The sequence below is a fragment of the Ranitomeya imitator genome, chromosome 1 (genome assembly GCF_032444005.1).
Source record: "Ranitomeya imitator isolate aRanImi1 chromosome 1, aRanImi1.pri, whole genome shotgun sequence".
Taxonomy (NCBI): domain Eukaryota; kingdom Metazoa; phylum Chordata; class Amphibia; order Anura; family Dendrobatidae; genus Ranitomeya; species Ranitomeya imitator.
This window is the reverse complement of record NC_091282.1, coordinates 362,018,613-362,044,901: the sequence shown is the minus strand read 5'-3', so window position 1 is coordinate 362,044,901 and position 26,289 is coordinate 362,018,613. Positions and strand designations below refer to the sequence as shown.

The 26,289-nt window shown below is 45.5% G+C and overlaps 1 protein-coding gene across 1 annotated transcript in view; it reads left to right on the top strand.

The window, feature by feature from the left end:
* Positions 1 to 8,198, top strand: part of SUPT16H (SPT16 homolog, facilitates chromatin remodeling subunit) — a 32,110-nt gene extending 23,912 nt beyond the window's left edge. The window contains exons 20-26 of the mRNA XM_069761216.1: positions 1,287 to 1,399; positions 1,800 to 1,875; positions 3,040 to 3,209; positions 3,292 to 3,421; positions 5,969 to 6,098; positions 6,243 to 6,320; positions 7,000 to 8,198. Of these exons, the coding sequence (XP_069617317.1) occupies positions 1,287 to 1,399; positions 1,800 to 1,875; positions 3,040 to 3,209; positions 3,292 to 3,421; positions 5,969 to 6,098; positions 6,243 to 6,320; positions 7,000 to 7,103 (801 nt within the window). The 3' untranslated portion in view covers positions 7,104 to 8,198. The remainder of the gene's footprint in view (positions 1 to 1,286; positions 1,400 to 1,799; positions 1,876 to 3,039; positions 3,210 to 3,291; positions 3,422 to 5,968; positions 6,099 to 6,242; positions 6,321 to 6,999) is intronic.
* Positions 8,199 to 26,289: the final 18,091 nt, after the last annotated feature.

Here is a 26,289-nt window from a genome sequence, read left to right as displayed (position 1 = left end):
GAAAAAAAGTTAAATGTTAATTTTTATTTTAATATTCCAAAAATTCCTGTGAAACACCTGAGGGGTTAATAAACTTCTTGAATGTGGTTTTGAGCACATTGAGGGGTGCAGTTTTTAGAATGGTGTCACACTTGGGTATTTTCTATCATATAGACCCTTCAAAATGACTTCAAATGAGATGTGGTCCCTAAAATAAAATGGTGTTGTAAAAATGAGAAATTGCTGGTCAACTTTTAACCCTTATAACTCCCTAACAAAAAAAATTTTAGTTCCAAAATTGTGCTGCTGTAAAGTAGACATGTGGGAAATGTTACTTATTAAGTATTTTGTGTGACATATCTCTGTGATTTAATTGCATAAAAATTCAAAGTTGGAAAATTGCGAAATTTTCAAAATTTTTGCCAAATTTCCGTTCTTCTCACAAGTAAACGCAGGTACTATCAAAGAAATGTTACCACTATCATGAAGTACAATATGTCTCGAGAAAACAATGTCAGAATCACCGGGATCCGTTGAAGCATTCCAGAGTTATAACCTCATAAAGGGACAGTGGTCAGAATTGTAAAAATTGGCCCGGTCCATAACGTGCAAACCACCCTTGGGGGTAAAGGGGTTAAAGGGAATCTGTCACCAGGTTTTTGCTACCTTTTCTGAGAGCAGCATAATGCAGAGATAGAAACCACAATTCCAGTGATGTATCACTTTGTGTCATAGCTGCTGCACTTAGTAAACAATCAGATTTCTTATATGTAGCAGAGCTCAGAAAGCTAACCCCACCCACACCACAGCTTTCTATGGTCGTTGTCTATTGACAACTGCTTATCAGAGGAGGCGGTGCAGTCGGACCACTTGCTATGAAACATCTAGTCTGGGCAGTGATATTCTCCTGGTGATAAAACTTTGATTGTATGGAAACGGCACACAGCCTAATAAGTGACACATCCCTCAAACCCGTGTCTCAGCCACTACCTCATGCACTCCTCAGATTACATAGCAAAACCCTACTGACAGGTTACCTTTAATTATTTGGTCCAAAAATGATTATTTTCATGCGTGTTGCAGGGTTAACGTATTTATTTGCCACGCTTATCCAAACCCTTCCTACAAGATCTCCTGTAGCTAGATGACTGATTCCTTGTATTCTCAGCCACTTGGCTCCTATATATATATATATAAAGACCCCAAATCTATGATTTGATTATATGCCCTGACTCTACGAATTTGCAAATGTCATTTATGTTGTAAAACGTCCAAAATCTTGTGTATCTGTCTTGCGTTGATGATAGCTGGAGAGAGAGATGAGGCACAAACTGAAAACGGCCTTCAAAAACTTTATTGAGAAAGTTGAATCTTTAACTAAAGAAGACCTGGAGTTCGAGGTTCCATTCAGAGACTTGGGGTAAGACTCCGTGATCCTTTGCTCTCCATTGTAATTGCAGGCTGTAGATTTGTAGGCACGTTTGGTCCCACCAAACTCTTGAGTTTTGTGAAAGCACAGTCACACTTTACATGCTTGGGTATGTTTTTAGAGGGAAAATTCTGGAATGTTACCACTAAACGCATACACTGTAAGCAAGTTCTGGGGCAGACTCGTTGGATGTTTGGGTGGTGATCAATCAAACGAAGGTCCTGGAGATGGTCCATGAGCGCTCTACTGAGCCACTTCCTTTTAGCAATCTTTTGGTCTCTGCACACACTCCCAACAATCAAAACTTCTAATACATTTACTTTGTGGTTATATTGTTAACTTGTACCAAGTTTTATGTTTCCATGGTATAGATTTCATGTCCATGTTCTAGGTTCAATGGAGCCCCATACAGAAGTACATGTCTTCTGCAACCAACAAGCAGCTCTCTGGTAAACACGACAGAATGGGTGCGTAGTCTTTACTTTTCGCTAAGGGTCTATATACACTGTATGGACAAAATTATTGGGAGAGGATGGTCAATCATTGAATTCAGGTGTATGACTCCAGCCCCTCGCCTTGCAATCTGCATGTGTAAACTTTTGTGAATGGCTTGGTCTTTCTAAGGAGCTCACTGATGCTAGAATGGTCCGGTGCTATGGTGCCACTTTTCTAACAAGTCAGTCCATGAAATTTCTTCCCACCTAAATATTCAATAATCAGCTGTGATTGGCATTATTAAAAGTGACTAGTAACCACAGGATCTCTGCCACAAAATGGCCACCCATGAAAAGTTAAAGAGCAGGATCGCTGAGGGGTATAGTGCACAAGTCACCAAATCCCCTCTGACATTAATATGAGCACAAAAACTCTCCCAGAGAAGCTTCATTACGTGGGTTACGGTAATCAAGCCTTACATCACCAAACACAGTTCTAAGTGGCGTAAAGCACATCACCACTGGTTTCTCGTGCTGTAGAAACCATTTCTGTGGAGTGCCGAGCTACACTTCTCTATCTGGCAGTTGTATCAACTGTAAAGTTTGCTGAAGGAGGGATAATGCTGTCTGGTTGCTAATTGGGGATTGGCCTAAGCCCCTTAATTCCAGTGAACTCTAAACTTAATGCTTCAGAACGAGATATTTTGGACAATTTTATGCTTCCTACTTCCAGGGAAGACCCTTTTCTGTTCACCATGACTGTGCCCCAGTGCACAAAGAAAAGTTTCATACAGTAATGGCTGGGCGAGTTAGGTATAGAAGAACTTGACAGACCCTACACAAAGCCCTGACTTCGCATTAACCACCTCTGGGATGAACTAGAATGGAGATTGTGAGCCAGGCCCTCTTACCCACCTCTCGTCTGACCTCACAAATGCTATTCTAGATGACTGCCTAAAATTTCTCACATTCGCACCTCAGAATCTCGTAGGCAACCTCCCCAGAGGAATGCAAGCATATAACTACAAAGGGGGGACCAATTCCTTATTAATGTCTGGATTTAGAATAAGCCACAAAATGTGCAGTTGTCCCAATACTTTTTTCCATATAGTGTGTTGCTAGACAAGCCATTTAATTTTTCAGAGTAGCTCCAACTTTAGCATTTCCCTTTCCAATATGTTGGTTATGATTTTACAGCCTCCATTTGTTGTGACGCTGGACGAGGTGGAGCTTGTCCACTTTGAGAGAGTCCAGTTTCACCTGAAGAACTTTGACATGGTCATAATCTACAAAGACTACAATAAGAAGGTCACTATGATCAATGCCATTCCTGTGGCATCCCTCGACCCAATCAAAGAGTGGCTAAAGTGAGCATTTCTTATTCCTACATTTTGAGACTCAAGTAATGAAGATGTTTGCGTTTACATACTGCTTTATTTTCTTCTGCAGCTCATGTGATATTAAGTACACTGAGGGCGTTCAGTCCCTGAACTGGACTAAAATTATGAAAACCATTGTGGATGACCCTGAAGGGTTCTTTGAACAGGGTGGCTGGATTTTCCTTGAACCCGATGGGGAGGTGAGCAAATCAAGCAACTTTTGTTAAGCTTGAAACCAAATAAAATAATTTCTTCTGGCCATGTGTGTATGTTGTAGGCTTGTCGGAAGAGGTAGGTCTTCAGGTTGCTTTTGAAGGTTTCCATGGTAGGCGACAGTCTGATATGTTGATTGAGAGGGCATGTACAGGAGGAATCTTGTATGCGATTGTGGGAAGAATGAAGTAGAGAAGGAGATCTTGTGAGGATCGGAGGTTGCTTGCAGGTATATATCGGGAGACTAGGTCACAGATGTATGGAGGAGACAGGTTGTGAATGGCTTTGTATGTCATGGCTAAGGTTTTGATCTGGATTCTCTGAGCAATGGAGAGCCAGTGAAGGGATTGACAGAGGAGGGGTCGGGGAATAGCGAGGGTACAGGTCGAGTAGTTGGGCAGCAGAGTTGATTATTGATTGGATGGGTGCGAGAATGTTAGAACAGAGGCCACAGAGGAGACTGCAGTAATCGAGGCTGGTGATGATGATGATGGCATGTACTAGTGTTTTTACAGATTCTTGATTAAAGAATGTAGGGATCTGTGAAATACTTTGAGTTGTAGTCTGCAGGAAGTGGAAAGGGCTTGGATATGTAATTTGAAGGAGAGATTAGAGTCCAGGGTTACCTCGAGGCAGCGATCTTGCGAGACAGAGGAGAGAGAGCAGCCACTTTAATGGATAGGTCTGTTGGGGGGTGCTTGAGTAAGATGGGGAAGGAGGATGAATTCTGTTTGGTCCATGTTAAATTTTAGAAATCTAGCAGAGAAGGATGAATTAGCAGACAGACATTGTGGGATTCTGATTAGTAAGGAGGTTACATCGAGTTCAGAGAGGTACATCTGTATGTCATCAGCATAGAGATGATATTGAAAGCTGTGGGACTCTGATCTGTCCCAGGCCGAAGGTTTAGAAGAAGAGCAAGGGTCCTAGAACTGAACCTTGTGGCATACTGACAGATAAGGGGCGAGGTGAGGAGGTGGTGTGCGAGTGGGAGACACTGAATGTCTGGTCTGTTAGTTATGAAGAAATCCATGATAGGGCCAAGTCTGTGATGCCAAGAGATGAGAGAATCTGTAGTAAGAGGGAAAGGTCAACTATGTCAAAAGCAGATGACTGGTCCAGGAGGGGGACAGAGTAGGGTTGCGTGGATGTGGCAGTTAGTACGTCGTTTGTGACTTTAGTCCGGGCAATTTCTGTGGAATGATGCAGTCAGAAGCCAGATTGTAAGTGGTCAAATAGCGAGCAGGAGAAGAGGTGGGAGGACAGTTCAAGATGAACGTGTTGTTCCAGTAGTTTTGAGGCATAGGGGAGAAGTGATATGAGGCGATACCTAGACAGTGGATGGGTCAAGGCAGGGCTTTTTGAGGATGGGTGTGATCGAGGCATGTTTGAAGCATGAGGGGCAAACACCAGTTAGTGATAGGTTGAAGAGATGGGTTAGGGTTGGGATATAAACACTCTGGTGAAGTTTGGGATGAGGTGAGATGGAATCGGGTGGAGTGCACAGGTGGTGAGATGTGATCATGAGAGTAGAGGGGAAAGTTGATCTTTAATGGTGGAGAAGCTGGTTTTGGAGGAGGAGGGCTGAGTAGTTATGAGGAGGGCCTGTAGACCAAGGCTTTCTCTGATGTCATCAATTTTCTGCTTGAAGAATAAGGCAAAGTCTTTAGCTGAGAGGAGAGGGAGGAGGTACTGGTTAACGGAGGAGAGAATTGAAAGTGTTGAAAAGCTGTTTAGGGTTGTGAGACAGGTACTGTAGGATATGAGAGATAAGTAGGTTTGTTTTGCTTCAGTGATTGTGTACTTGAAAGTGACGAAGGACTGTTTGAATGTGATTTAGTGCTCGTTGTAGTGGGATCTTTCCATCTCCGCTCAGCAACTTTGTAAGCAAGCCTCAGTTCTTTAGTCAGGCTGGTGTGCCAAGGTTCCCTGTTGATTGTGGGAGCTTTGGTATGTGTGAGGGGGCGCAATAGATTAGAGAGCTGCAGCTGTTATATAAAGTGTTGGCAACATCTGCATCATGTAAGTTACCCATGTCTGCAAGAGGGAGAACAGAAGGTGATTTCTGCATGGGTGTGCAAGTTTGTAGAGTGGGGTTTGGGCACCAGAAGAGGAGAGGGAAGAGAATGTGAGTAGGTTGTGGTCAGACTGAGGGAGTGGTAAGTTAGAGAACAGAGGGGGGTGAAGATGAGGTCCAGTGTGTGGCCGTCTTTGTGAGTGGCTGCAGAAGACCATTGAGCAAGGCCGAATGAGAAAGTGAGAGAAGCTTAGAGACAACAGAGTGGGAAGTGTCAATGGGGATGTTGAATTGATGTTGCGGATAGTGGGGATGTCAGCGGAGAGGAAATGAAGTCTAAAAAAAGGTGGCTAGCCTTGGGGGCGGTGGTAAATGGCAGCCAGTTGGAGGGAGAGTAGATGCGCTCAGAGTGCACCTCACAGCTAGTCTTCTATAAAACCACGATCAAAATGTTTTAGGACTAGTTTTACAAAAAAAAATGTTTTATTGTGTTCACAATTTTTTTTTTTGTTCTAAGGGCAGTGATGCAGAAGCTGCAGGTTCAGAGTCAGAAGTTGAAGACGAGACATTCAACCCTTCAGAGGAAGAATGTGAGGAGGAAGAAGAAGACAGCGATGAGGATTATTCTGATGAAACCGAAGAATCAGGTATAATTGGAATTTATCTTGGACTCTGGTCTGGTCAACTGCTTGTGACATGTAAAAGTTTGGAGGCCAAACCATGGATTTGAGGAAGGAACAGTTAATGGCTGAACTGTTGTCTATAGATAAAACTTTTCTTTCCATTTCCAGTTTACAGTGAAGATTCTCTAGGCAGCGATGAAGAGAGTGGTAAAGACTGGGATGAACTAGAAGAAGAAGCTAGGAAAGGTATGTGTCCTTTTTTTTTTTTTTTTAAATTTGATTTCCCTTTGTGAGGTAGACAGACCAGAGGTGCATAACTGGGTTAGAAAACTTTGATTAACTGATCCTTTACCTATAATGTATTGCTATCCTGCCAAACTATTGAAGACCTCCTGATTTTCTGGTAGGATGTCAACAAACTTGACTAATATAATAAAGAGTTATTTGGGATTTGTACTATTTTTGCTATGGGGATGAGAAGTAACTGCTGCCGCCGATCTCTGCCAGCCCTGAGCCATCCGAGACCACAGTTGCTGATGATTCTGCAGAATGGTTGGGCTGCTGGCTCAGAGTATGCAATCACAACACAACTTGCAGCATCACAGGAGGACAGGGGCACTTATGTTGGCCGGAGCCAACCATCTGGGCAGCTTCAGAGTAGCACCTGCAAGTGCGCGCTCCTTGCCTATGAAGCCAGCCACCTCTGACAGGCTGCAGAGTGGCAACTAAACTTGGGCAACAAAACACCTCAATAAAAATCCGTCTGTTCTTGACAATAGAGAGGATGTTTAATGAGGGGTAAATTGCAAAGTAGCTTGTTTTTAAGCACTTGACACAACCTTTTTTAAGGAAAAGAAGTCGTGTGCTATCCTATGTCACATTGATTTGATGCTTTGATTAAATGAATGTTACCTATTTTTTTCAGCTGACCGTGAAAGTCGCTATGAGGAAGAGGAGGAACAAAGTAGCAGTAAGAAGAGGAAGGGTCATGGACATGCACCCACCCCATCAAAAAAGAGGAGGAAGTAACACTTGCGACCCCTTCCTTTTCCCAACTCGCATTCTTCTTTTGTGCCCCCCCATTTTTGAAGTTAATCCCCATGTCTTTGTCTTTCTACTCATGCCTCCTTTTGCCTTTTCTTACCTTTGGTTCACTTGCCCTATGAGTCTGAGGTGCGTCACCTGTGCTTTTGCTGCTACAGACTGCTGGGATGCTATGTGATGGTTAAATGGACCAATGTGGCGTTATTTTATTATCTCCTCTTAACTGGACTGGTCAGAAAATGATCTCCTTTGTGAGTTTTCACAGCCTACAAAAATCCTTCACTGTTTTTCTGAAATGACATTCACATTGTATCTATACACCCTCCATTATTTCATGGACTTGATGATACTGTGTGACAGTTACGTGGTTAAAGTGGCACTGCCAGTCTCTAGAGCTGGGTGGTTTGCCTGTGTCCCTGCGTGCACTTGACCAATTCCCTTGCCGCCGCCGCCTCTTCTAGCTTGCCGGTTTCATATTTCTCGTGTTGCTCTTCTAGCAATTCTTGTAAAATGTTCCTTTTTTTAATTGTTGGTTTTGTTTAAAGTGTCAGGACTGCCATCGTTCTCCTCGCTGCTCGTCTCTTCTGACTTCAGGCACCATAAAGGTGTAAGAATTTTTTTTTTTTCTCTTGGAATTTCCTTTTCCATTGCCTGTTTTTTCTTTTTTTTTTTTTTGGTTTTTTTTCTCTCCTTTTTTTCCTCGATCGCAGTGAAGTGTAAACGGTGTTTTTCAGACCTTAGAGACGTGTAAACAAATAAAAGAAAGAAAAACCTTTTTGTACCATTTTTCCCGTTTGCTATTTTTTTGAGATTCTGTGGTAGACTACGAGGATTTTTACTGAACACTCAGATTGTTGAGCAGCACTTGTAAATGGACACGGTGATTGTGTAGTCCTGTTCGATACAATAAAATGGGATTCCTCAGGGATACAATGCCACCTTTTGTGTGTGGTTTTGTGCTTTCATTACTTCCTAGTTAGTGAGCCTTGGCCAATGTTCTGACCCCGTTTCTCATTTAAAGTAGGAGCTAATAGGATAGTTTCAAATAAAAATGCAAGAAAAAATAAAGATTGACCCTTCTTGTTGGTGTATTTTTCTTTTTTTTTTTTAATTTGTAGTTTCTCTGTTCAGAAGAAGTTGATGACCTACGCATAGGATAGGTCAATTATATCGGATTGGTGGGTGCTGGTTGTCAGAACCCTGCCGATCAGCTGTTGCAAACTTTGATGGCCGATTTCTAGAGGATAGGAGTTGAGAAGAGGCCAACCATCTCTTTTGCCCCTTTAATGCCTGTGGACCACATCCTTTAAAAAGAATATGTCTGGAGATGGGATGTTTATCTAGGGATTGCCAAATTTGGAGTCTGGTAAGAATGTTGCCTAATATGAGACCATTCAAATCCAGTTCATGAGGGATTGTGGTCTTCCTCTGGATCAACACAGTCAGATTTTAGGTTTTCTTTTTTCTTCTCTTTTTAAATGGTTTGTGTGGGCCTTTTACATTGGTGGCCACGTCTGGGAACTGCACGTCTGCCCAATATTCAAATCAGTTGTGGGCGAATGTGCTGTAGTTTTCGAAATGGTCCTATCTCACTGACCGGTGGGGTATCAATCAGATATTGATCACACCGGATCAATCAGATATTGATGACCTTTCCTAAGGGTAAAAGTCCTGGACGACCCATTTAAATCTTTTACCTGATTCATATCAATCAATGAGTTCATTAGTTACATTTGTCCAATTCTTCTGTACAATGTGTCCACATTTGTTTGTGACTTGTGTCAAGTGTCTGATGCTGTAGAATACAGTAGACATCACAACACGCAAGTTACAGAGGGAACTAGTTTCGAAATGGAAAGACAAAGGGGTTGTGCCACGTTACAATATATTGATAATACTGCAAAAATTGTGTAAATAAATGTTTGTAATTTAAACGTATTAAAAATGATGCCCCATTTAATAAAATAAGCACCTTTGATGTTTAATATTCCACCCCCTAGTGTTAGAACTCCTGGCCGCTCTGTCCGTTCTTCTAACCCTCTGCACTGGCTGAGCATGCGTGGTTCCCTCTCTTTGCAATGGACGCCTCATCAATGCAGGAGAATCCGTCCTCTCACAGTCAGTGAGCCAGCCGGCTGGTTCTCATCTTGAAGCTGGTGCTGAAGGGTCTGAGGTGCCTGTTTACACGGGCTCCCAGCATATCACCAGGGCAGGAGTTTCTCACATGCCACAACAGATATGAGGCTCAGTATTACACCTCCCGCACCACTGCTTCTTTGTGCAGGGAGGTGAATTGGCGAAGTAGGCAGCAGCTTCTTTGTAGTACCAATCGCTGCTGGCAGTGCAGAGCTCAGTTGTGATGAGTTTGTCATATGATTGCTGTACTTAGCTGAGACGCTGATCGAGATGTTAGATTTCCCTTCATTACCCTGCTCTTCCATCTCGATCGCTGCCTTTGCCTAGTGCAGTAGTCAGATGACAGACTTATAACAACTGTGCTCTGCACTGCCAGCAGCAATTGTACTACAAGGAAGCTGCTGCCTGCTTCTCTCATTCACCTCCCTGTGCTAAGAAGCAGCAGCTCGGGAGGCGTAATACCGAGCCTTATGTCTGCTGTGGCAGGTGAGAAGCTCTTGCCCTGGTGATGTGCTGGGAGCCTGCGTGCATGTGACTGTGGGCGTATATGGCAGTGACATTATAACAACACATCCAAAGCCCATGTGTCCAACAGCAACAGTTCTTAAGTTCCTTAAATCAAGACTACAGATCCCTCAACCATACCTGCCCCACCAGCAATAGACTGTTTTCCAGCCCCTCGGCTGTCTCAGTCTGCAGGCCAGACTGGGACAATCAGAGGGCGGATGTGGCCCACTTTGCCTAGGTCTGCCATACGCCATCCATCCATGGATTCCAGGACCTCAGCCTAGATCCTCACTCTACCCCTCCACCCCCACCTGATGTCACGCCAACAACTACCTGACTGAACATGTGACTTGTTCTCCCTCCCTAGGATCAGCTCTTTTGATGTGCAGAAGTGTTCACACCCTCCCCCTTAAATGTTTGCTTTTAGCTAAAAAAGTGAAGAATGTTCCAGAAGCCCATCACCTGGGACTGCATATGAGATACCCTGTGGTGATGGCTCCATTGTGTCCACATATTGGAATTAGTGCCTAGGAGAATATTGGAATGATTACATTCCTTGATTACTAAGGGTACTGTCACACTGAAACGACGCTGCAGTGATACGACAACGATGTCGATCGCTGCAGCGTCGCTGTGTGGTCGCTGGAGAGCTGTCAGACAGCTCTCCAGCGACCAACGATCCCGAAGTCCCCTGGTAACCAGGGTAAACATCGGGTTACTAAGCGCAGGGCCCTGGTTACCAGCGTAAACGTAAAAAAAACAAACATTACAAACTTACATTCCGTGTCTGTCCTCCGGCGCTGTGCTTTCCTCTGCAGTGTCCGCGCCGGTCAGCCGTAAAGCAGAGCGGTGACGTCACCGCTGTGCTTTCTGGCTGGCCGGCGCTGACACAGGATGCAGGAGGAGTGCAGAGAAGCAGAGTGCCGGGGACAGACAGCTGAAGGTAAGTATGTACTGTTTGTTTTTTTTACGTTTACGCTGGTAACCAGGGTAAACATCGGGTTACTAAGCGCGGCCCTGTGCTTAGTAACCCGATGTTTACCCTGGTTACCAGTGAAGACATCGCTGAATCGGCGTCACACACGCCGATTCAGCGATGTCAGCGGGAGATCCAGCGACGAAAGAAAGTTTCAGACAATCTGCTACGACGTACGATTCTCAGCGGGGTCCCTGATTGCAGTAGCGCGTCAGACACAGCGAGATCGTAACGATATCGCTGGAACGTCACGGATCGTGCTGTCCTAGCGATCAAAGTGCCACTGTGTGACGGTACCCTAAGCTTTGGTATGGCCTTATGTTTACATAGGATCCAGCTTACATGTCTTTCTCTGCTTACTGTCGCTGAATGTAAACATTGATTCCTGAGACTGAACTAACACGTAAGCAAAACTCCAATAAAGCACAGCATGCAAGTCTCTTGACGTAAGATTAATGTAACGGTCCTATCACTGCCTGACAGTTCTCCCTCAAGGACTCCCCAGATAGACAGATCGAAGCCATAGCCAAGTACGCCTTTGCGTTTGTTGGAGTTTCTCTGTGCCCCGCCTTCCCTTCCACCTGGGTAGCCAAGTCGTTTTTTGTTTGGGCAAAACTTCTTCAGCAGTGCATTTTATCGACGTCCTCACCAGATGAGCTAGCTGATCTTGCGGATCAGATAGCTCATGCAGGTAAATACTCGATCGCTATGGCCCTTGACGCCACCAGCTGTTCTGCCCTTGTTAAAAGCAATATTGTAGCCATACGCAGAATTCTCTGGCTCATAGTCTGGAATGTGGACCCTATGGATCAGCTCATTTCGGACACCACTGGGGGTAAGAGTACCTCCTTTCCCCAATCTAAACCCAAATGTCTTTTTACAAGGATGTTCTCTTCAGTTTCGTCCCTTTAGTCATTTCACCTCCTTCAGGACCTACTCTTGGTGAGACCGGTCTCCTGCCTAGTGGGACACCAGGAAGCCATCCTTCAAACCAGTCACAGCATAGCACTCTAAAGGTAACTGCAAATCCTCAGGTGCCTGATCCATTAGATTATCCTCGGCATGGCCAGTCACCCCCCACCGGGAATCCTCTCAGGGTGGGCGGCTGTCTTCTGCTTTTCCGGGACATGTGGCTCTGCGTTGTCGCCGACACCTGTGTCGGAAATTTTTTACCACAGGTTACAGGATAGATTTTTCTTCTCTCCCACACTGATGGTTTTTCATGTCCTGCATGAGAGTATTAGGGAAGATGATTGCTGCGATGGAAGCAGTTCCTTTTGCACAATTCTATACCCGTCCCCTCCAGCTGGCCCTTCTGTCAGCTTGGGACAAGAAGACTTGTTCCCTGGATTGCCCCATACTCCTGCCTCTCCGAGTGATGCAGTCCCTGACATGGTGGAGTCTCTCCTCCCCCCATTCGGAACGGGAAATCATTGTGACGTGTTGTCACTATGGATGCCAGTCTCCTTGGTTGGGGAGCAGTCTTCCTGTATCACACAGTCCAGGGTCGCTGGAAATCTTGGTAGCGTAGCAGAGGGGGCCGTCGCCCCGGGCCCTGTCACATGAAGGGGCCCACTGGGAGCCAGGGCAGGGCCACTTCTGTGAGGAGGCAGAACACCGCATAGGAGCAGAGCAGTATAATGTCTGCTCCCTTCTGATGTTTGCAGGCTGCTAGCACAGTGGCCGGCTGCAGTCTCCCCCCTGCAGTGAATGGTGGGTCTGACCTGATCCTGAAGCTTTTCCTGGCTGCAGTTTCTTCACTCTGTGCACGCTGGGTCCTAGTGCCCACACCTTTCATTTCACTTACTTCCTGGTCCTGCCTGCAGTCCAAACTTTCTCAGTAAGTGGGGATGGAACTTATTAGATTTATTAAATTCAGGTTTGTCACTGTGAGACCGTTGGGGTATTGTGGGGGCTAAAAGTGAGTGAGGGGGTACTGGGGGGTGATTGTGAGACCATGGGGGTATTGTGGGGGAGGGGAGTCAGGGCACTGGGGGGTGAATGTGAGACCATTTGGGGGGTGTAAGGCAGAAGGTTGGTGAGGTGGGACAGGGCACTGAGGGGGTGGATGGGAGATGATGGGGGTATTGGGGCTGAAGTGGGGGAGGGGGGACAGGGCACTGGGGGCTGAATATTATAATGTTTAGTTATGATATTATATGTACTCCATCACATGTAATATTTGCTTTCTGGTGAGGCTGGAGATGGGGGGGGGGTTTGATGCGTACCACCTGGGTCTTTTATGAGTATTAGTATAAGGAGCCCACATGCAGTAACCAAGAGCTGCATCACATCTACGGCACCACTCCAGCATTATTTTTTATTTCATTGCTGGAGCGGTGCTGAAAATCCACGTCCCCTGCCCTCTGTCTCATTCTCACCTTCTGGCGTTTTTCATCTGTTGTTGTCTCCGCTCGGCTCCGTCTCCTGCAGTTTGTGGCCTGTCTGTGCCCCAGTGTTTCATGGAGCAGCGCAGAGGTCACTAATCAGTGTGAGTCTATGGGAGCCTCGTTCTGACCTCTTTCTCACGCTCAGGCTATGTGCACACATTGCGGATTGGCCGCTGAGGATTCACAGCAGTTTTCCGTCTGGTTTACAGTGCCATGTAAACCTATGGAAAACCAAATCCGCAGTGCACATGGTGCGGAAAATACCGCGCGGAAACGCTGCGTTGTATTTTACGCAGCATGTCAATTCTTTGTGTAGATTCCGTAGCGTTTTACACCTGCTACTGTATAGGAATCCGCAGGTGGTAAAACGCGGGTGAAATCTGCACAAAAAACACAGGAAATCCATGGTAATTCCGCACACAAATCCGCAACAAGTGCACATAGCCTCATAGTCTTACATTGAGCGCTTGTGACATAACTTCTGGCCAGTCAGAAGCTGCGCTCACAAGTTTGAGCAGCAGTAATGCAGCAGTGCCACAAAAAATAGTGAATGAGGATAAGTAAATGACCGGGACAGCCAAATCATGACAGGAGGCTGTGAATCCATCACACTGTGTATAAGGGAGCTGTGGGCCCATCATATTATGTATAAGGGAACTGCGGGCCCATCACACTGTGTATAAGGGAGCTGTGGCCCATCATACTGTGTATAAGGAAGCTGTGGGCCCATCATACTGTGTATATGGGAGCTGCGGGCCCATCACACTGTGTATAAGGGAGCTGTGGGCCCATCATACTGTGTATAAGGAAGCTGCGGGCCCATCATACTGTGTATAAGGGAGATGTGAGTCCATCATACTGTGTATAAGGAAGCTTTGGGCCCATAACACTGTGTATAAGGGAGCTGTGGGCCCATCATACACTGTATAAGGAAGCTGCGGGCCCATCATACTGTGTATAAGGGAAATGTGAGTCCATCATACTGTGTATAAGGAAGCTGCGGGCCCATCATACTGTGTATACGGGAGCTGCGGGTCCATCATACTGTGTATAAGGGAGCTGCGGGCCCATCACACTGTGTATAAGGGAGCTGCAGGCCAATCATACTGTGTATACGGGAGCTGCGGGTCCATCATACTGTGTATACGGGAGCTGTGGGCCCATCACACTGTGTATACAGGAGCTGCAGGTCCATCATACTGTGTATAAGGGAGTTGTGAGTCCATCATACTGTGTATAAGGGAGCTGCGGGCCCATCATACTGTGTATAAGGAAGCTTCGGGCCCATAACACTGTGTATAAGGGAGCTGTGGGCCCATCATACACTGTATAAGGAAGCTGCGGGCCCATCATACTGTGTATAAGGGAGATGTGAGTCCATCATACTGTGTATAAGGAAGCTGCGGGCCCATCATGCTGTGTATACGGGAGCTGCGGGTCCATCATACTGTGTATAAGGGAGCTGCGGGCCCATCACACTGTGTATAAGGGAGCTGCAGGCCAATCATACTGTGTATACGGGAGCTGCGGGTCCATCATACTGTGTATAAGGGAGCTGTGGGCCCATCATACACTGTATAAGGAAGCTGCGGTCCCATCATACTGTGTATAAGGGAGTTGTGAGTCCATCATACTGTGTATAAGGGAGCTGCGGGCCCATCATACTGTGTATACGGGAGCTGTGGGACCATCATACTGTATAAGGGAGCTGCGGGTCCATCATACTGTGTATAAGGGAGTTGTGAGTCCATCATACTGTGTATAAGGGAGCTGTGCACACATCATACTGTGTATATGGGAGCTGCAGGCCCATCATACTGTGTATATAGGAGCTGCTGGCCCATCATACTGTGTATAAGGGAGTTGCGGGCCCATCATACTGTGTATAAGGGAGCTGATGGCCCATCATACTGTGTATAGGGAACTGTGGGGGACATCATACTATGTATAGGGAACTGTGAAGGCATATTGTGCATATGGGAGCTGTTGGCACATTACACTATATACGGGAGCTCTGATTTGCATTATACTTTCTATAGTGGAGTTCTGTCAGCATTATACTGTCTATAAGGGAGCATTGGGCTCATACTATGTATAGGGGAGCAGTGGGATCATACTGTGTAAAGGGGAGCAGTGGGAACATCATATGGTGTAGCGGGGAGTTATAGAATCATCATACTGTGTATAGGGGAGCTGTGGGGGCCTTATACTGTGTATATGGAAGCTTTAAGCTCACCATACTGTGTATAATGGAGCAGTACATGGGGGAACTTAGGGGACATTATTAAATGTTAAGTGGGCACTTAAGCATCATTGTTATAGGGGCACTCAGAGTATTGTGACCGTCAAAGTTGCATACCGACACAATATGGCGGTAATGTCAATGTTCGTTTTTGTATATAGATTTATTTTCAATAACAGCGCGGTCATATTCTGAGGTTCCACTATAGTCATAATTAGAGTCCGCAACCGTAGCTGTAATCAGGGTTAGCTGGTTAGGGGCCCACTCAGATGTTTCGCCCCCCCTAAGTTGAAACCCTAGCTACGCCTCTGCTTGGAACCCTTCCTTTCCATCAATCTACCATCAATCAGAGCCATCTACCTCTCTTGTCTCCACTGGCAGGAATTTCTGTCGGACCGACTAGTCTGAATTAAATTCGACAATGAAATGGCATAAACCACCAAGGCGGGACACACAGCAAGTCCATCATGCTAGATTTCTCACGGATTCTGGCTTGGGCTGAATGGCGTCTGCTAGTGTTTGCTTCTGAAGTCGTCAAGGCCTCTCATCGGGCGAATGGTTCCTTAATCCCTCTGTGTTCAAACACATCTGCCAGAGGTGGGACACTCCTGATGTCGATCTGATGGCATCTTGGATGAATCACAAGGTACCTTTTTTCGAGGCCCAGTCTCCTGACACCCGTTGGTCCGTTATGATCCATGGTCTTTCAACTACCATACCTTTTTTCCACCCCTTCCCCTGGTCCCCAGACTCGTCAAGAAGATCAAGGATGAAGGAGTTCCAGTCATTCTGGTGGACCCAGACTGGCCCAAAAGAGCTTCAGAACAGAATGAGAACGGTGTCCAATCCAGGTGATAACATTTCCAGAAAGATTTATTTTGCCATAGACATACATGTTTCGATCTGTAGCAGGTCTTTAGTATGTCTATGCATGTAAAGAAGCTGCGGAAACACCATCACGTGTTTCTCGACGCAAGCAGTGAATAGCCAGGCCTGGCTATTCACTGCTTGCGTCGAGAAACACGTGATGGTGTCTCCGCAGCTTCTTTACATGCATCTGCATATTTCCCATAAGGGATGGGGGCAGTGTTCTGGAATCACTGCGTTGAGAAACACGTGATGGTGTCTCCGCAGTGTTGGATGTTTTGGTCTCCCCGAGGCCAATCATCTGTGCCTTTTTAGTATGTCTATGGCAGAATAAATCTTTCTGGAAATGCCATCACCTGGATTGGACGCTGGTCTTAAGGAGCTGATTTTTCAAGTGGGTTCCTTGGAGCGAGAGCGGGCATCTAACACTTAGTGAATACTGTCAGCCATCCCTTTAAGTGCCTGGCCCAAAAGAGCTTCGTACGCAGAGTTGGTTAACCTGCTCGCAGATGTTCTTTGGGAACTTACACCACAATTCTCGGTCTCTCAATTTAATGGCATGGCGGTTGAAGCTGCAATCCTGATGAAGGCAGGTTTCTCTCCCCAGGTCATTCAGACTATTATCAGGGCAAGAAAACTCTCGTCTTCACGCATTTATAATTGGAAGGTGTTTATTCACTGATGTTAAGATGCACACAGCTCCCATGTCTTTTTCTCTTCCACCTATTCTGGCATTTTTGCAATCAGGACTAGAGTCTGATTTGACTCTTAGTACCCTCAAGTGTCTGGTCTCGGCACTCTTAACCCTGTTTCAACAAAGGTCAGGACCTTCCTTCAGGGAATTGCTTGTCTAGCAACACCATATCATCCCTCCTTGGACCTGTGGCACCTTAACCTAGTTTTGAGCATTCTTCAGAGATCACCGCATCTAGGACATCTCGTATTCTCTTCCCTTTTGGAAGTTCTCCTTTTTTAGGTGCGATCATTTCCATTATACGTGTTTGAGAATTTGCTCCTCTCTCTTGTCGCTCCCTCTTTCTATCCCCGTTCCAGATCAACGAGCATAGTGTCCTTCCCTCCTGCTGCCCATCACCCGTCCATCCCCTGTAAATTTCTTTCCACAAGCTGGACATAGTCAGAGCATTGCGTTTCTCCCTCTCAAGGACCGCATCCTTCAGATGATCGAACTCCTTGTTCGTCATTTCCAAGGTTCGCTGGAAGGAACTTCCTGCCTTCAAGTCTACTACCGCCCATTGGAACCGCTCAGCTATTCTGGAGGCTTACCTTGTCAGAGACAGACCACCCCCTCTGAGTGTGAGGACTCGCTCCACTCGAGTGATGGAAGCCTCCTGGGCTTTCAGCACGAGGTTTCTACAACCCAGATTTGCAAGGCCGCTACCTGGTCATTTCTTCATACATTGGCAAGATTCTATAGGGTACATACTTATGCCTCAGCTCATGTCGGCTCAGGTAGAAAGGTGCCTACTTTAAGCAAGATATTCTGTTCCCTCCCTTGGGACTGCTTTAGAACGTCCCATGGTTACCTGTGTTCCCCAATGAAGTGATAAGGAAAGAAGGATTTTAGGTACTCACCGTAAAATCTCTTCCTTGGAGCCTTCAATGGTGTACACAGCGCCCACCCATAGATGCAAAAAACTATGTTGGGTTTGTATATAGTTCTTGTACTTCTATTGCTTTTTCACTAATTCTGATGAGCTTTGTGCTGGTCGGTGGGTGTACACTGCTGAGGAGGAGCTAACTTTTTTTTGCCTACTGTCATCCTCCTAGGGACAGTAGCATACCCCCATGGTTACCTGTGTCCCCCAATGAAGGATCCAAGAAAAAGATTTTACGGTGAGTATCAAAAATCCTTCTTTTCATCTTACTGAAGCCCTAGATTCCCCTTTCATTGCACCCTTAAAGTATGCCAACAAGTGTGCCACAAACACAGTATGATAACCCTACTGTACCCCCAACTGTGACCCTCACACAGCCCTTCATGCAGTATAATTGCATCACCAATTACTGATATAAACAAAAAAAAGCAACACTGCTGAAATTGAGATGATAGGGGAGGGGAACCTGGTGCTGACCGGCTGCGGGCCCCCCCTGACTCACAGGCCCCATAGTGGCTGTGTGGGTTGCTGCTATCGATGTTACTTCCCTGCTTCAGTGATATCAATGCGGAAAAAGGCATAAAAAATACAGAAATAACTCACATGCTGCTAGTTTTAAAATCAGGATCACAAGTCAAGCGATAGTCTCATGTACACTTTTTTTTCTATTTACTTTGCTGACATTTTATTCCACTATGGGGGTTTTATGTGCAACAAAAATGCATAGAAACCATATTGTGTGTCATCAGCAGCAGAGTGCCATGACAGGTCAGTGATGGGATCAGTGTTAGGCTAGGTTCACATTGCGTTAGTGCAGTCCGTTTAGCGCATACACTAACTGACTGCGTTAACGCAATTGCCGAAAAGGGATCGCGTTATGCGATCGCGCTAGCACAGATGCTCTATCTGCGCTAGCGGGAACGGACCCAAAAACGCAGCAGACAGCGTTCGAGGGTCCGTCACAAAATAACGGCACATCACTAACGCATGCCGATAATGGCATGCGTTAGCGATGCGCTACATAATTGCACTCAATGGGTGCGCTAATGGATCCGTTACATAGCGTTAGTGCCGCTACGCAACGGATTCCGTCAGCGGACACCCACTAACGCAATGTGAACCTGGCCTTTGTTGTTTATTTTTACTGGCCCAGTTATTAATATTTGTTTTTGGGGCACCATTGAATCCATGGTGCTGTACATGAGAAAGGGTTACATACAAATATAAAATACAGAGAACAAAATAATGATGACAAACTGGTACAGAGAGGAAAGGGCCCAGCCTTTGCGGTCTACATTCCAACTTCTATACAAATTTGGGTTACAAACAAACCTACAATATCTTGTTTGTAATCGGGGAACAGCCTGTGAGTGTATGCACTGTATATTCATATACATATATAGATATTGATGCATTGATCAATGCTTATCAAATATCAGACCATCTTTCCTATCACTCTTATTTACATGCTTATCTCATGTAACGCAATCACAGACACACTCTACATGGCGCTTATTTTATTGACAAACTACCAACGTGGCCACTGTGCGAGTCCCCGCACCTGCATGTTTCGCGGCTGTTCGACAGCCACAACGCATGCAAGGATTGCCCAACAAACAGGCAATCATCGCATGTATTATTGCAGCTGTCGAACAGCCGCGAAACATGATATATTGTTCTAGCACGACAAAGTCACTCGGTTAGCACCCGAGCATGTTCTAATAACACCTTATCAATAATCAGTGTGAAATGATTAGGGTACAAGCCAACCAGAAAACATAAAAACATGTTATTTATTCAAGTAATCCAGTTTAAATATTTTCTGTGAATATTTATACCTGTAAAGGGGTTTTTAACAGCATAGTGTGTCATTACACAACCTCTTTATCAAATATTATTTTTTTTAGTGTGGCAGAAGCCCCAAGAAGAAAGGAGCAGAGTATACAAACTTCCATGACATCAGTGCTGTAAGCCAACAATGCTGGCCACTGGTGTACAGTAGTGTTCAAAATAATAGCAGTCCAATATGACTAACCAGATTAATCACTGTTTTTGGTATAAATTATATTATCACGTGTCAAACAATTTACCAGTTGGTGCAATAGATTCTAAGAAAACCAACAGACTCCGCATTCATGATCTGCATGTTTTTGAGTCTGTATATTAGAATAATTAATTGAAAGGGGGTGTGTTCAAAATAATAGCAGTGTGGAGTTCAATCAGTGAGGTCATTCTGGGAAGAAACAGGTGTGAGTCAGGTGGTCCTTATTTAAGGATGAAGCCAGGACATGTTGTACATTCATTTCTCCTTGAAAGCCTGAGAAATATGGGTTGTTCGAGACTACGTTGAGAAGAATAGCGTACTTTGATTAAAGGGAATCTGTCACCTCATTTTTCGCATATAAGCTGCGGCCACCGCCATCAGGGGCTTATCTACAGCATTCTGTAATGCTATAGATAAGCCCCCCGATGTATCCTGAAAGAGAAGACATACAAGTTAGATTATAATCACCCAGGTGCGGTCCAGTGCAGTCTGGGTCTGATGGGCATGGTCCGTGTCCAGCGCCTCCCATCTACATACGATGTAATTCTCCTTGCTTCGTGTCGCGGCTCCGGCGCAGGCGTACAGATTTGCCCCATTGAGGGTAGAGTAAAGTACTGCAGTGCGCAGGCGCTGGGCATCTCTGAGCTTTCCCTGCGCACTGCAGTACTGTGCTCTGCCCTCAACAGGACAAAGAATTACGCCTGCTCAGGAGCAAGGAAGAGGACGACATAGCATGAAGATGGAAGGCACCGGACCTGGGTGAGTATAATCAAACTTGGTTTTTTTTATATTTTAGGTTACATCCGGGGGCTTGTTTTTCTAACTATTGTGCCGAACCTATTTACTGCATACCAGGGATCATGGACTAGTTTGCATATATCAAAATTCTTGAAGAGATCATTTTCCCTGACGCTAAAGAGGATATGCCCTTGAGATTGGTGTTTCAACAAGAACCGACCCTAAACACACTAGTAAACAAGCAAAATCTTGGTTCCAGTCAAAAAAAATTGAGGTTATGGAGTGGCCAGACCAATCCTCAGACCTTAATCTGATAGAACACTTGTGGGGTGACATAAAAAATTCTGTTTCTGAGGCAAAGCCAACAAATGCCAAAAAATTGTGGGATGTAATCCAAGCATCCTGGGCTGGAAATCACAGTTGACAGGTGCCAGCAGTTGTTTGACTCTATGCAACAGAGATATGAAGCAGTTCTAAAAAAAAAACCTGTGGGTTTACAGCTAGATATTAGGTTAGTGATTCACAGGAATGCTAAACCCACAAAAAAGTGCATATTGTGAGTTTGTAAAGACAAATGCAGACACTGCTATTTTTTAGTACAGCCCAATTATCATTTTTTGTTATTTTCTGTAAGGTAGTTAAAAAATTATATACATTTCTCTTCATGTTTTGAATTAGAAAAACAGTGTGCAATGTTCCCAATGCATGGAAATCAAAACTAGTATAAAGAATTTGTGATCATTTTGTCATGTTTTTGAACACTACTGTATTAGTAGGACCACAATAGATGCACACTTTGGTTTCAGTTTTGCATCTGCTTTTGTTCCGTTTCAAACAAATTCGTCTTCACTTAGAGGTGTGGCACCTTATAGTTCTGGGCATGTGCATTGCTTAACCCCTTAATCCCATATGACGTACTATCCCATCAAGGTGACCTGGGACTTAATTCCCAGGGACAGGATAGTATGTCATAGCGATCGGCCGCGCTCACGGCTGACTATCGCAGCTGACATCCGGCACTATGTGCCAGGAGTGGTCACGGACCACCCCCGGCACATTAACCCCCGGCACACTGCGATCAAACATGATTGCAGCATTCCGAGGGCATAGGGAAGCATCGTGCAGGGAGGGGGCTCCCTGCGGGCTTCCCTGAGACCCTCGGTACAAGGCGATGTGCTCACCTTGTACCGAGCGTCTCCTCCCTGCAGGCCCTGGATCCAAAATGGCCACGGGGCTGCATCCGGGTCCTGCAGGGAGGTGGCTTACCAAGCGCCTGCTCAGAGCAGGCGCTGGTAAGCCAGGAGCAGTGCACGTCAGATCGCTGTGTTAAAGATAATTTTTGTGGAAAAAAAGTGATTTTTTTATTTTCACGGCTCTGCATTATTAATATAGTGAAACACTTGGGGGTTCAAAGTTCTCACAACACATCTAGATAAGTTCCTTGGGGGGTCTAGTTTCCAATATGGGGTCACTTGTGGGGGGTTTCTACTGTTTAGGTACATTAGGGGCTCTGCAAACAATGTGACGCCTGCAGACCATCCCATCTAAGTCTGCATTCCAAATGGCGCTCCTTCCCTTCCGAGCTCTGCCATGCACCCAAACAGTGGTTACCCCCCACATATGGGGTATCAGCGTACTCAGGACAAATTGCACAACAACTTTTGGGGTCCAATTTCTCCTGTTACCCTTGGGAAAATACAAAACTAAGCTAAAAAATAGTTTTTGGGAAAAAAAAAAGAATTTTTATTTTCACGGCTCTGCGTTATAAACTGTAGTGAAACATTTGGGTGTTCAAAGCTCTCTCAACACATCTAGATCCTTAGGGGGACTAGTTTCCAATATGGTATCACTTGTGGGGGGTTTCTACTGTTTATGTACATTAGGGGCTCTGCAAACAATGTGACTCCTGCAGACCATTCCATCTAAGTCTGCATTCCAAATGGCGCTCCTTCCCTTCCGAGCTCTGCCATGCACCCAAACAGTGGTTTACCCCCACATATGGGGTATCAGCGTACTCAGGACAAATTGCTCACCAATTTCTCCTGGTAACCTTGGGAAAATAAAAAATTGGGGGCGAAAAGTTCATTTTTGTGAAAAAATATTTTTTATTTTTGCGGCTCTACATTATAAACTTCTGTGAAGCACTTGGTGGGTCAAAGTTCTCACCACACATCTAGATAAGTTTCTTAGGGGGTCTACTTTCCAAAATGGTGTCACTTGTGGGGGGTTTCAATGTTTAGGCACATTAGTGGCTTTTCAAACGCAACATGGCGTCCCATCTCAATTCCAGCCATTTTTGCATTGAAAAGTCAAATGGTGCTCCTTCCCTTCCGAGCTCTGCCATGCACCCAAACAGTGGTTTACCCCCACATATGGGGTATTGGGGTACTCAGAACAAATTGTACAACAACTTTTGGGGTCCATTTTCTTCTGTTACCTTTGGTAAAATAAAACAAATTGGAGCTGAAGTAAATTTTTTGTGAAAAAAATTAAATGTTCATTTTTTTTTTTAAACATTCCAAAAATTCCTGTTAAACACCTGAAGGGTTAATAAACTTCTTGAATGTGGTTTTGAGCACCTTGAGGGGTGCAGTTCTTAGAATGGTGTCACACCTGGTTATTTTCTATCATATAGACCCCTCAAAATGACTTCAAATGTGGTCCCTAAAAAAAAAATGGTGTTGTAAAAATTAGAAATTGCTGGTCAACTTTTAACCCTTATAACTCCCTACCAAAAAAAAATTTTGGTTCCAAAATTATGCTGATGTAAAGTAGACATGTGGGAAATGTTACTTATTAAGTATTTTGTGTGACATATCTCTGTGATTTAAGGGCATAAAAATTCAAAGTTGGAAAATGGCGAAATTTTCAATATTTTCGCCAAATTTCCATTTTTTCACAAATAAACGCAGGTAATATCAAAGAAATGTTACCACTATCATGAAGTACAATATGTATCGAGAAAACAATGTCAGAATCACCGGGATCCGTTGAAGCGTTTCAGAGTTATGACCTCATAAAGGGACAGTGGTCAGAATCGTAAAAATTGGCCCGGTCATTAACGTGCAAACCACCCTCGGGGCTTAAAGGGTTAAAAAAATGAATCTTTTAACAGATGACTTTTCCTTTCCCATAGAAATGTTTCTGAAAAAAAAATTGTCGCAAGTTTTTCTGGGGGTCTGAACATGGTTTTTGAGACAGCTAAAAAAGAAGCTGATTGTAGCGGGAAGGAGGACAAACGTAAGACCTTTTGAGTCATTTCCGATCCTATGCTGGATCATTTTATTTCTGTTTTCCAGGACGTCCCTTGTGACAGCACCATTAGGAGGTTGTCCTTCTTATCCTTGATAGGGACAGGAACACACAAGTGTTTTTCCTGTCCCTATCAGGGACGGACACAGAAGAATGTACCTCTCATCTTCCAGCAAGCTGGAGCTCCTGATGCCAGGTGCAGGAGGATCGGAACAAGGTCCTTGTCATTTCTCCACTTCCTCCAGATCAATACAGGATGAAATGTTCGGAGGTTTAAGGAGCCGTATGTACAAGGTGTTCCCTGTCAATAAGCATATTAAAGCCATGATCCTGGAAGAGTGGCAAGATGTGGAAATAAGACTGACAAAACATGAGTCGGAGGAAAATTATGGGGAGAAATCCCTATGGTGGATATCCCTATAGCAAGATTAGCAAAGAAAACGGCTATCCCCTTTGAAGACTCGTCATGCCTAAAAGATCTTATGGACAGAAAGGCAGAAGGTCTTCTAAAAAAAAAAAAAACATGGAAGACCTCTGCAGCCATAATTAAGGCTAATATAGCCTCTACCTCTGTGGCAAGATCCATGAATATAAGATTGGAAAAGTTAGAGGCTCATCTAAGAAAGAAGACACCCAGAGAGGAGATCTTGGAATCCATGCTGTTGCTCAAAATGGCAACAGGTTTTATGGTGGCACCTCAGCAGAATCCATTAGATTCACCGCAAGAAATGGGGCACTAGCCAATAGGCGAGCAATATGGCTGAAAATGTGGTCAGGAGATTGTCACTCTAATAATAAAATTGTGCTCCATCCCCTTTTCTGGCCTTTGAATGTTTGGTCCGTTACTGGACGACAAAGGAAGGGCGTCGGATGAAAAAAAGGGGTTTCCGGAGAAAACCTAAAAAAGTTTTATCCTTTCGGATGCCTTATTCCCATCAGACACCGGAATACAAAGGGAATTGGAAGACCGGTAGGTGGAGCTACCCGAAGGGTGATAAAGGAAGAAGTGCCTTTTCCTGTTCAGCAAATAGTTCACGCAAACAATGACGCCAGGAAAGTGGGGGGAAGACTTCAAAACTTTCTTCCGGCTTGGACAGAGGTATCCAGTAACACATGGATACGGTAAACGGTAGCAGAGAGTTACAAGATACAATTCGTGCAGATACTCCAGGGAAGATTCCACCTAAAAACTATTCAGTGTAACGCTCGCGCCGAGACTGGTTGGCGCGGGCACCAGGGGGTGTGGCCCCACTGGACCACAGACCGAACTTCCCTGGAAGGGGCGTAACTAAGTAGCTTCCTAGGTGTTCGCTGGAGCCTCTGATGGTGAGGTCAGACTTGTGCAATAGGAAGCTACCAGGTACCACTCCAGGGTGGAGTCGGACTGTGGATGCTGATCCCACCGGGGACAAGACACGGGCAGGCAGGCACGGCTGTGACACTGGCTGACAGACGGGTATGGCAGAGGCCCTGACGGGCGGACTGGCTTGACGGAGATACAGGCAGGCAGACGGGCGCGGCTGGCACTCAGGTGGGCACGGCTGGCACTCAGGCAGACAGGCGGGCACTGGCAGACAGGACTGATACTCGGTTAGGAACTGGTATTCAGATGGATGTGTGGAAACAGGTAAGAACCTGTTCAGACTGGAGAATATAAAGGAACAGGTAGAGACCTGTAGGGAAAGTTGGAGAATTAATATAGAGCAAGAGTGGAAGAAAAGCTGAATCGCAGGAGGCGGAGTACGAGTAGAAGGTGGAGCTATGAGCAGAGAAGGAGAATGTAGAGCAGAGAGTAGAGAAGGAGAAGGCAGAGCCAAGGACGGAGCCGCAGGAGGCGGAGCCAAGAGCGGAGACGCTGGAGGAGGAGCCAAGAGCGGGGACGCTGGAGGCGGAGCCAAGAGCGGGGACACTGGAGGCGGAGCCAAGAGCGGGGACACTGGAGGCGGAGCCAAGAGCGGGGATGCTGGAGGCGGAGCCAAGAGCGGGGACACTGGAGGCGGAGCCAAGAGCGGGGACACTGGAGGCGGAGCTAAAGACGTAGAACCGCAAGGAGCGGTGCCAGGTGGAACCGCAAGGAGCGAAGCCGTACAGCAAAGCCACAGAGAGCGGAGCAAGGTCAGAGAGGAGAGCTGAGAGAAAAGCTGAGAGACACAGAGCCACAGGTTTTGGTAGAACTGAGCAGAGAGAAGCAGAGCCACAGACAGTGGCGAACAGAGCAGAAAGATAAGGCAGAGGTACCCACAGCAGAGTGGGAAATTACTAATGACAAAGAAGGAGCAGGGACGGACATAGACCAGAGTACAGACAGGAACGGATACACAAACAGAACACAGATGAAGGCCTGCAATAGTGCAGCCCTCAGAGACAGGAAACACACGACCTGGCAGCTCAGTAGCAAATGCA